Here is a 12,038-nt window from a genome sequence, read left to right as displayed (position 1 = left end):
TTTCAGCATAAATTTAACAGATCTGAACCACCCATTCATACGTAACTACAAGCTTAACAGTGAGTGCATTGTCACTCACAAGGTCCGTAAGCTTCTGCACCGCTTTGTTGCATCAGTGCCAAGGCCGGGAGGTGTTCCTTGGTTGCCATTCAAGCCAGATGGGGCTCCCCCAAAATAGAAAAGCGACAGCCCCTGCTATACAGATAAGCAAGTACAGGGTGTCCCCAAAGGATATTTACAGGGTTTCTTTCGCTGCAAAAATAAACTATGTGCCGCCGAACGCTCATTCTCCACCTAAATGTAACTTTTGAAATAACGTAAGGGTTAGTGCTGAAACTTTGGCGTCTGGTTCGGACTGCTAGCACAACATTTGGGCGGAGAATGAGCATTCAACAATGCACAATCTATATTTGCGGAGAAAAAGCGTCATAAATTTTTTTGGGGGGGACACACTATGATACAAAAGAAGAGGCCTATTTTGTGTCCCCCTTGCAAGCGAGCAGGCTGCGACAGCACCACCCTCCCCCGACCTCGGTGGAGCGAGGGCACCCACCAGATGAAGAGCTGGACGAGGGTCTGGTTGCGCAGGGTCCTGTTGAGGAAGAGCACCTTGGGGTTGGAGCCTCGGCTGTGGTGCAGCTTCTGTTCCTGCAGCTCCCAGGAGCGAGGCAGGCAGCCTGCTGTGCCGTTCTTCACCGCTATGTGCACCAGTACTGCCTTGGCCTGGGCCTGCTGGCCGTGCAGCAGCAGCCAGCGGGGGCTCTCCGGCAGAAGCCTGCAGCAAGAGAGAGTCAGTGGGTGCGCCAACTGCCTTTCCTTTAGCCTTGTTCCGGTACAGTTCAGAGAGCGCTGCGGTTAGCTGCCGACAAGACCGGGGGCTTTCTACAGAGGAAATAGCGAGGAACGAGGCTACCTCAATGAAAAGTTATGAATACAGCTCCTTACGGGCAGCTAAGCAACCGAGACTGTCTTTCGTCAGTCACGAAACAGTGCCGAGAGCTGCGCTAGTGCCATCCTCTGTGCCATACGCAAAGTCATGAGCGGCTCCCTTCCTTCCGGCCTTTGTTTCTGCTGCCCTTCTCGGTCGTGACGACTCGACACCAGCGAGTCTTAGTTTCTGCCCCGCAATGAAGGAAAGCTTACAGGATGAGTGGCAGGAAGAGCACAGCGAGCAGCGAGGTGGCCATGGTGTAGTAGCGCCAGTTGGGGATCAGGTAGGCCAGGAGCGCGTGCATGGCGATGCCAAAGGCAAACACCAGCGGGAAGAGGGTGCCCATCAGCGCCCTCCGGGACGGCCCCACTAGCTCCGTCATCATAACGAAGGACACGAGCGCCATGGACGCCGTGGTCATGCCTGCCAGGAAACGGCAGGCTGCGTGCAGGGCCAAACTTGGCGCGAAGCCGCCGAAGAAGCTGAAGGCTGACATGGCGATGGACGAGAAGAGCAGAGTCCGGCGGCGCCCAAAGCGGTCTGAGATGTAGCCGAAGACGAAGGCACCCGACATGACGCCCGACATGAACACAGACTGCACCACCCGCACCTCATAGGCCTGGCTGCAGATCAGGTCCCACTGCAAGGGCATGAGAGGGAGGGAAGTCAGCGTGGCATTTTAAGGCCTAAAGTGAAGCAAGTTAGACGTCGAGCGTTTACACACAGTGAGGTCAGCCTGCCTTTGAGATAAGGCAACACTGGGCCACGTATCGGGGAAGAAAAATTAAAGGGAGAGAGGTACCACGGTAATCACAATTAGGCTTTTTGAACTTGTTTTTTTTGGCTAGATCAAGATTCTACACAATCCAATCCAGTCCACGAGAGATTCAGCCAGTGCAGGACGACTGCTATCTCTAACGTGCATCGGGCAGTTGTGATTAAATAGACGCATTCCAGTATGATGCTCATCCAGATTTAAACGGGCGGGGACCGGACCGAGGATTTCTGGGTTCAGCAGCACATGCTTTCACTTCATGTGCTCTGAGTTATGGTGCACCACACACTTTGGTCAAGTGCCAAGAACACATTTGTGGGCTTGCCTAATTAAGTGACTTTCTAATATAACTTTGGCGAGCAAGTCTTATTGTGTCCACTTTTAAGAATTCCTAAACTTTTCTTATTTTCTTTTGCTATGTTTTCAGCCAAAACCACCCCCAACCAGTTTCGTACAACAAGACTGTTCAACAACTAACGACAACACTGCTAGTTGACGGGTCTTAAAAACAATAGACATTTTATTAGAATTCATCTTGTATTACAGCCAGTTCAATGTTTTATGCCAGTGGTTCTCCAACGGGGGTCCGCGCAGCCCTGCCTCGTCAGTCAAGCTTGGCAATAAAAGTTGTCTTTTATCCAATTGAGAAGAGAAAAGCCCTTAGTTACGTTCACATATTAAAACATTATCATAATTAACCTACACCTTTCGCTTCCCCTCACAGCAAACGGGGTCCTCCATCATCTCCGTCGATCCACAAGGGGTCCGCGAGACATCAATGGTTGAGAACCACTGCACTATGCAATTAATTTTCTGATGTATTTTTAGAAAGTTGTTCCGATAACCCCGGTAGTAATGCTCAATACATCACCGGTGCCTCTGAACCAGGGATGGGCAAAATACATGCAAATATGTATCGAAATGCAAATACAAAATACTTCGTCAAAAATGTATCTAATTACAAATCTAATTACATTTCCAAAAAAGCATTTAACTACAAGATACAAATACAACCAAATGTATTTGGTCTCTTCCAAATACTTTTCCAAACACATTCCTCAAAATTTGCGTGAGCGACTTTAGGGCACCTGCAACCGGTTTCTGGGTATCTCATTTTAATTTTGCATCGCACACTCGGGAGTTAGTGTGCGAGGCTCTAGTAACATAAAAGAAATATAATAAAAAAAAATGTAATCAGCTTGGACGTAATAGGCGAAAAAAGTACAGAGCTTCAAGAAGCTTTTTTGTCGATTACATTTTGGTATAGACCAACAAAGAACAACAAAGAACCAAGACGACCAAGACGCACAGCATTAGCTAGAGAATTTTTTATTGTTGCAACTCGCACCAGTCACGAAAATCTGGATGACCCGTGCATTTAGAATGTTCCAGGCAAAAATATGGATGAAAATCAGGCTGGAAAGCATCACAAGTTGTCACAGGCATTGATTTAGCCAGTCTGCCTGTGAACGTAGATTTCGTTACTATTCTTGCCCTGGACTAGCACCGTAACCACAAAGTCACTTAACGCTTGTGCTTGGTTGAGAGACATTGCATTCAGTGCAGAACGTAGTTTTCTTCCTGCTCTGGACAGTGGCAATACATTTGAGGGATGTATTTCCACCCACAAAATTGTATTTAATTACAATTGTATTTGAATTACCCACGTTTTAGTATTTAAATACACACGTCAAATACATTACCGAATTTGTACTTAAATACAGATGCGAAATACACAAATTATTTGAAATGCATATTTCAAATACTTGTATTTGAAATACTGCCCATCCCTGCTCTGAACCTACTCCCAATCGTCATCAGGTAAAATTGTTACAGTTACCAGAATGATCCATCAAAACTCCGTTGTACTGGAAAACCTAACGACAGAGAAATAAACGTGGAACCCTACATGCAAAGTTCCCAGCCTTATGTGGAATGAATGTGCACAAGTACTTTTTGTTGTTTCCCCAACCTAGATATTTGCATTATGACAAACGCTGGTCTCGTTTTAGAATTCTACCATTTTCTCTAGTTGTCTTGCTAGCTCAATGATTGCATATAACTAGAGTAATATATCACAATGTTGACAATGTATTGTGTAGCAGGCCGCACACACAGTTGTTTTTGGCATATGCAATAACAGATCTCATCCAACATAACGACAAAATGCGGGGGGGGGGGTTTGGCGGCCAGGGATGTTGACACACCGTAACTGAACAATACGTGGAGAAAAAATGAGCACTGTAGATTCAGACATCACGAATTTTAATACATTTGCCAGTATCAATGTCAACAGACATAAGGATGTGCATTCCCTCCCACGAGTATGTTTATCCACAAAACTATTCTGGGCATTCAACTAGACAGTTCCGCAGACCTTGAGAGGTCTCTCTACCGCGTCATAGGTTTGTATAAAATTAAGAAAAATTAAGAAAGCTTTTGGTACAGTGTTTAACTAAGGGATGGCACCACATTATTCAATTCGTGCCACTTAGTGACCCTTGAAACTTGTTGGCATGCACATTCAAGAGACGAAAGCTATTAATAAAAAGCGACAAGGACAAACAGACACATGATGTCCTTGTCCCTTTTCCTAAAAAATCCTCTACCACTTGAACCCTACAAGATAGTTCTTGGGAAAACAAGACAATCGGGCAAATGCTAATAAAAAAAAACACTACCTTAAACAATAGGAAATTGTTGATAAAAAGCACAGCTGCAGGACATGTCAATCCTCTTTTCCACATTGTAAATGAAGGAATGACTTATTCTTTGCTCATTTGGTAACGGGCTAGCAGGGGCTCGGTGTAACGGTTGTGAGCTTTCTGCATGGCACTGCACATACATGTGCACATTTAATGTGCAAATTAATGTTACTATTGTTGTGGCCGTCCTCCTTGCCTGGCTTGTCCATTGTTGGATTGCAGGGTCCACTCAATCTGTATCGGTAATCTGTTCCATCGAACACAAAGTCTACAGCCCTAGAACTTGGGAAGTTTCGCTTTGATATTGTAAATCGTTTCCTCCTGACCTTATAAGTGCTCAGAATTGATCTTTCACCCTGCCTTAGTGTTGAAGCACAGAACACACCCATTTTAGAAGTTTTATGACCATGCTGTTAGATTTTCAAGAAGGCTGTGTCTACAGTGCCGTCCGACGGCACTCCAATCGCGCCTACAAGTGCCGTCCAAAAGAGAATCGGACAGCGTGTGTTTCACTGGAAAGCTCGTTAACACCCCGCCCCCTGGCCTGTGTTCACGCAGCTTCGTGGCGTCGGTATGCGGCTGCTAATTACAAAACTATTGACCCATTTGGCCTCGTCGTACACGCCGCTTCGTGGCGTCCAGCCGGCAAACCAAGCCCCACTGTCCCCCATGCACCTCCGGAAACGAAGTCCCATATCAGTTTGTTCAGCAAAGTTTCACCAACAACATTCGTTTTCTCCAGTGTTAATCGTAAACAAAGAAATGTAAATATCGCCAGATATGTCGGCAAAATAAAATGTTTGGAAAACAAAAACAAACAAGTAAGCCCGCAATGGGGTTCGCTTTTTTTTTTTCTTCAGACGTTTATTTACAGCATGTTTAAAACAACTATAATTTACAGTATTCTATACAAGTAATGTGCAACACTATATACAGGTAGAGCTCTACATTTCCATTTGATTATATACAAGCAATGCATTACATTATATACATGCAATGTGTTACTTTTTTGCTACATACAAGTGGTGCGTTTCATTCTCTTTACATTATACAATAAAAGTTTACAAACACATTATGCTCATCACAAAATGGGAGGTGTCAATGATACTTCCTAGATCGGCTGGTGCTGTCGTTGATTATATAATATCAGGGGAACGACTGAGATTTTTTACGACGTCTTTCCATTCATCATTTTCATCACAGCGTGCCAATATGCCCTGACCTACTTGAATGGCAATATTTTTAAAATTTACCCAGGATGACTTTGTGGCACCTGCTTTATTATCTGCTTTACGCATTTTCCACAAACTATAAAGACCTAGAACTACTAAAATGTCTTGAATGGTATCAAGGTGTTCGGCGAAATGCAAGTAGCGAAGGTTTGTCTCTTCCACTTCAAAGTCTTTTTTCAGCGTCTGTTTGAAAACATCCCAAAAGAATATAGCGTGGAGAGAAAGAATAAAAACATGGGAGAACGTTTCGGTAACTTTGCAAAGTCTGCAATCAGTGCTTCCGTATGTGTCCATCCCGCGTAAGTCAAGCCACTCTTTCACAGTTGTGGTACGAGAGTGAAATCGGTAAAAGAAAGTTTTACACTTCGGTGGTATCGGCATTAGTTTAACCCTTTTTAAAACATCCGCTTTGCAATTTAGAAAAAAAAGTCAGATTTGGGGTTTTTTTGTGCCAAACCAACGACGGGCATCTGGCACGCCCCAGCGGAGGACTGAGGATTAATTTAGACCACCTGGGGATCTTTTGACGTGCAACCGAAAGCTCGGTTACACGGCGCCTCCTCCGCAATAAGCCTCTGTCATATTGCAGGCACCTCGGTCGGGATTCAAACCCGCCACATGGGGATCCGTAGGCCAGCGCTCTCGCATCGGAGCCACCGAGGCGGCGGTTTGCAATTTAGAGGAGGCCCATAAGGATGAACACGAAATACGGGATCTGGGAATAATGAAACTAGCAGATGTTTGGTTAGCTTCATTCTGGTGCACGAGGCCAAAAAGGCTTGGTCAAACCTTGTTCTTAGAAATTCCAATGTGTCTGCTACTTCCTTGTAAAATCCTCTTAATTTTATTAAAGCACAAGTGTTTGTTGAATCTTCACCTGGTACTGCCATATATTTTGCCAAGAAGAAATGTTTGCACAACTCTAAAAAAAGATGCTGTTCCGGTGCAAAAAAGTTCCATCTGGCAATTAGTTGCCAAACAAAAATATGACCTAAACCAAGTCCTCCATCGCGAATTCCTCGAAACAAGTTTGATCTCCTCCTTGGCTCGTATGGTGACCTCCAAATAAACATAGCCAATATTCTGCTCAACGCATTGACCGTCGCCCTTGAGCAATGTATAACCTGCAGAAGATACATTAAGCTTGGACAAGAGGAAAATGTTGCATACAGCAACCCTTCCAAAAGTAGATAGGTATCTTAAGCTCCACATATTGGCAGCTGTTTTAACGTTTTTCATTACTGTGTCCCACAGAGGCTTGGGATTGTCCATTGCGCTTAACGAGACTCCTAAGAGCTTTGGCTTCACTGGAGACCATTGTATGTCCTCAAATGTAGATGGTGTTGAACACCACTCCCCGCATTATGAGCCACAACTTTTGTCCTTGTTTACTGACGCACCAGACAGGGCACAGTAGTTAGAAATGCATAGCATCGTGTTTTTCATGCTGGGCTTGCTGGAACATACCAGCACAAGGTCGTCAGCGTAGGCAAGAAGCTTGACTTCGCAGCTGTGAAGGCGAAAACCTTGAACCTTGTTATCGTTTATGATGTATCTGCAGAGGGGCTCAGATAGAGGTGAGAAAGAAGTGGTGACATGGGACAACCTTTTCTAACCGAGCGTTGTACTTTATGGATTTTGTAAGAGTTCCGTTAACAATCAATTTCGTTGAGATTCCAGTATAACAAAGTTTGATTCCACACATGACGTTTTCCCCTACTTGTTTTGAGAACTCGTTTTATACAAAACTTTCGGACAGCACTTGAACGCGTGAGTGGAGTACCGTCGGACGGTACTCTAGACACTACGTTTCAGGAAACAAGGGGTTTTTAACGAAGAGGGGCGGAACGAGCCTGTTTTAGTCCTTCGCTAGAAAGCATTAGCATGGGCATTTCTAACCCCCCTCCCCCGGTCCCTTCCCGAATGAAGGTGTGAAGGTTGTGTGGATTGTAACAAGTCCCCTTCCCAATGAAGATTGTGTCGATTGTGTCAATATTTTAAGACAAGTTCGAAATTATCAGTACGTCAACATACACAAGGCCTTGTCTATGCCAACATACACAAGGCAACCAGATAAAAATTAGAGTAAAGCTATACGCACTCCGGAGTGCGCTTCGCGCGGAAATGGCTATACGCACCCCTCCGAGAGATCATGCCGCTCGGGCCACCCTTTTCGAACGGCGCGTGAATCACTGGGGCGCTCGTTAACACAGCCCCCCGCCTGCGTTCACGCCGCTTCGCGGCGACAGTATCGGCTGCTAATTACTAAGCGTAACCAGTACACGCCGCTTCGCGGCGTCCAGCCGGCAATCCGAGCCCCGCTGTCCCCGATCGCACCTCCGGGGAGTCCGATACCATTTAGTTCTGCAAAGTTTCTCGACAACATTCGATTTGTTTTTTTTTTTTTACTGTTCATTGCAAAAAAAGGAAATGTCGTAAACATCGCCAAATGCCTCAACAAAACAAAATGTTTGAGAAAAAAAAGAAAAAAAAAGTAGGCCCACCGCGGATCGAACCCGCGTCCACTTGCGTATGAAGCGGACACCCTAACCACTACGCCATGGCACCGCTTAGGAAACTTGTTGTGTCCACTCTTTTTATACGAGAAAAGCGGAGTGCGTATAGCCATTTCCGTCCGAAGCGCACTCCGGAGTGCGTATAGCTTTACTCTAAAAATTAACTGAAACTGTCACAACACAACTCGAGAATATTTGAATACGGTTGGAGTCAACTGGGCACGACTTGGCTATAAAGATTTCCAATTAAGGTTGACACAGCACCAAACCGCGGGATTTTGACGGTGACACACAGGCAGAATGACAAAGCTTCACTCACTTCAGTGGCGATTGACGTGAACGTAGAGGTGTACTGCGGTAGTCGGCACATGTCGTTCGAGTCGCAGAGAGTCTTCATCTCCTCGGTGCCATTCCAGCACTTGTATTCTGGCGTGGCGCCTGTGAACACAATCTGTAGCATTTGCCCACTCACAAACAGACCTCCGACCACGGACGTGTAGAGAAAGTAAAGGATTTGTTGTGGTCCGATTTCGCCGACGAGATGAAACACTTGGTCGACATCCATGTTGCCAAAAAGCTTCCACAAAACAGACTTCCAGAAGTGACGCGGCACGTAGTTGTCGCTCGTTTTCAGTTGGTTCCTAGATGGACAAATATAAATACACCAAACCCATTGCGCGAACAGGTTGTTCCGGAAACAGCGGAGACGAGGCAAGCTGGAGGCGGATCAGCGACTGTAAACAGCTGCGCAGACCGGCGGACCGGCCCTCAAACGAAAGTTTACTGTTCGCCGCAACGTTGTGAGGGCGCTAGCGAACGCATGGCGTTTCGCAAGTTTCGCGATTGCAGACAAGGACTGCGCCTTACCACCCTTTCATTTAGTTTTATGTATTTGGTTCAGGAGAGTCGGGAGTTCGCAGAAAGGCCGAAGGCCCATATCGGCTAGCCTGCAAACCGACTTCAAATTAAATAAATAAAAAAAAGATGTATTTACCGTTTTAGAAGACTCTACCACCTTTCCGCTATTCGATCTGCTAAAGTGGAAAGGAGAAAGAGGGGGGGGGGGGGGGGTGGTTGCGAGCTTCTCAATCTGTCGCAGATTACCGTAAAATACCCGGCGAGCGCCCACTGAATCTTAAAAAAATAATACCAAGAAAAAAAACGATGGATGGGCGCTTGTCCGGTCATCAACTCAAGAAGGTATGGCGAAGGAAAGGAAGGCTGGGGAGGAAGAAGCAGATGAAACGCTAGAGAGAGAGAGAGAGAGAGAGAGAAAAAAAGGGGGGGGGGGGAGGGGAACCTCCTTGTCTCTCCAGCGTTCCGTCTGCTTTCTCCTCCCCGGTCTTCCTTTCCCTCGCCCTACCTTCTTGCGCGATGCCACTGCCACCATACCACTGCACGCGGCAACGACAAAACGGTTGCTTCTGCCGCTTTACGGCGGCTTTCGTCGAGCTTTAGCGTGTTTGCCGTTTGGGGCTAAGGCAGGGATTTCCCCAGGAAAATGGGGGAGCATTTGAGGAGAATACAGGAGCTTTCAAAACAGCAAACGGTGTACCTCCCCCCCCTCCACCCCCCCTCCCCCCCAGAGGGGGTGTGTAGGGAAATCCCTGCGCTAAGGTCCCTTACTTGTGGAAAGGGGGGGGGGGGGGGGGGGGCAGGGATCCACTAACTATGACGTCATGCGCAGGCCTTGTCCTCTATGAACTGTTGGCGTGGGAGCGCTTCGGGTTACAGATGCAAGCAAATATCCACGCCTGCGTGCGTACTCGAGATAACGCCAACGCGCGTGTGGCAGATATCCGTAGCTCTTGGGACGTTGTTTTCGAATAGAATTTATCTGACGTACGCCTGTGTGACAGTCGCTAATATCGGATAGGAAGGTGCCATCTCAAACTGGTCATGCCAGAACCGGTCATGCATGTCACGTCCATCCATGTTATCGCTTCTTTGCCCTCGACGGAAAGCAGTTAAGAAGTTGTACTTGAGTAATTCAAGACATTATTAAACAGGCGTCATCTCAGAAAGGGGGGCGTGCCGGGGACTTTGATAGTAATTTTAATAGGGAAATCCGCCGCGCATGACCGTAATTTCATGTTTCTTAGGATCCTTAGGGCCCGTAGATTGAGTTACCGCCATAAATAGACCATCGCAGAACGCTCCGGAGGGCCCCTTTAATCGACATACTGAAACCCGAGACAGAGGCAGAAAAGGACGAAACGACGTCTGAATACACATGCTACTAAACTTTATTCACCACGCTCCCCTTCGTCTCTACTTACTCTTCGAACGCGTTCGAAAAGTGAGAAGAGTCAAAGGCGTCTACGGTCTACCCACTAATCATTCCACCCAAAAGCTTGGTGTTCCAACAGTTGCGACGCCCCGCAGTTTGTACCCCTATGGGCGCCCATGCGCTCGCAATCCTTGAATGCCGACATGTTCATGTACGCTCTTGACCCCGAGTCTGGTGACCCATGCCACGCGTGGAAGCACGTGCAGCGTGCGGGTAGACCCCGGTCTAGAGCCATTAGCCCGGTGAACAGGTGGTCACCGGGGTAATGGACACGAAGAGACACGGTGGCCTGGTGCCCAGCTTGAAATCGTGCTTCTGCCGCACTCTACGGTGTGAGACACCCACGGCACAGCACGCGCGTGATCGTGATCGGAAAGTGCACAGCACATGCCAAGCGCACGAACGTTGAAAATCGCACCGACCAAGAGAAGACGATTATGAACAAAATACCCCCCCCCCCCCCCCCCCCTTTTTTTTTTTCTCTCGCAAGGAGAAAGAAAAGAGGGAAACGAAGACAAAGTTGGCCGCGCGCCTGAGGCCATTCGGATCCTGTCTGTGGAACTCACAGTGGTGGAACTGGAGTTGCAAAGATGCCTGGAGATACATCGAGGTGGGTGTTTGTAGCAGTGCCGACGATTAGCTGATTTTATAACTAATCGACGTAGTACACGAACACTCTGTTATATGCGACTTCTCAAAAGAGCACGGAAAATCTAAGGTGCAATTGCCATTGCTGCCCCGCGGGCCGCGTGAGCGAGCACTGCTTACCCAGGGCCGGATTAAGAAATTTTGGGGCCCTGGGCTAAGGCTGTTCAAGAGGCCCCTAATGGTGGTGACATACTGACTATAATGATGATAGTGGTAGTGGTAACGACCATGATGGCAATATGTAGGTTTCACCAACTTACAAAATACAAATATCGTTCATTTTATGATATATCTCGGAAGGTTTTTGTATATGTAGATTCGATGATTAGGAAATTAGGGTTTCACTGGGTGGAAATGACGCATATGCGGTTGTGGATTAGAGGCTGTTTCGGAAATAGCCAATCACTAACTTAGAGCTACAAAACGCAGAGCATTGAACGATTGGTCAAAATGATAAGTAAGTGTCGCGCATGTTGAGCAGGGCCTCGTAAACATCCGTCGAAAAGTTGAAAATAATGACTCCGCGTTCCTGTGAGCTTGTTTGTGACAAAGTCTACAACTTTATTTATACAGTACGTGTCTCTGCCGACTAATTAAGAAATTTTTTTCATCCATTTGGACGTATCACTCTAAGCTAAGAATAATAGGTTATACCTCAAAGGCAGGAAAAGTGTCGTCTCGCACTGTCAGATCACTGAGATCAGACACAGGCTCCAGAGCAGTTTCTTGCAGTTGCTGCCTCTTGAAAACTTTTGGGTGACATCTCAAGAGCCGGCTTCTTGAGACGCCTGTTAGTGGTCAGAAAGGATGGCTTCGGGAGGTTCACCGATATTTCTTTTTGCTTCTTTTGAAACTTGTCGTTTCGGAGGAAAATTCCCAAATGGAACTACGCTAAAAGACAAAAAAAAAAAAAAAATAATAATAATAATGTGTAGCATGTA

The 12,038-nt window shown here is 46.6% G+C and overlaps 1 protein-coding gene across 1 annotated transcript in view; it reads right to left on the bottom strand.

The window, feature by feature from the left end:
- Nucleotides 1–8,912, bottom strand: part of LOC8052558 (solute carrier family 22 member 15) — a 34,528-nt gene extending 25,616 nt beyond the window's left edge. The window contains exons 1-3 of the mRNA XM_029991687.4: nucleotides 8,479–8,912; nucleotides 1,144–1,571; nucleotides 554–775 (exon numbers count right to left, since the gene is read on the bottom strand). Coding sequence (XP_029847547.3) covers nucleotides 554–775; nucleotides 1,144–1,571; nucleotides 8,479–8,724 — 896 coding nt within the window. The 5' untranslated portion in view covers nucleotides 8,725–8,912. The remainder of the gene's footprint in view (nucleotides 1–553; nucleotides 776–1,143; nucleotides 1,572–8,478) is intronic.
- Nucleotides 8,913–12,038: the final 3,126 nt, after the last annotated feature.

This window comes from Ixodes scapularis, unplaced genomic scaffold (assembly GCF_016920785.2).
Source record: "Ixodes scapularis isolate PalLabHiFi unplaced genomic scaffold, ASM1692078v2 PGA_scaffold0__279_contigs__length_252992795, whole genome shotgun sequence".
Classification (NCBI taxonomy): Eukaryota; Metazoa; Arthropoda; class Arachnida; order Ixodida; family Ixodidae; genus Ixodes; species Ixodes scapularis.
Note: the sequence above shows the minus strand (reverse complement) of the source record. Positions and strands in the feature narration are given on the sequence as shown.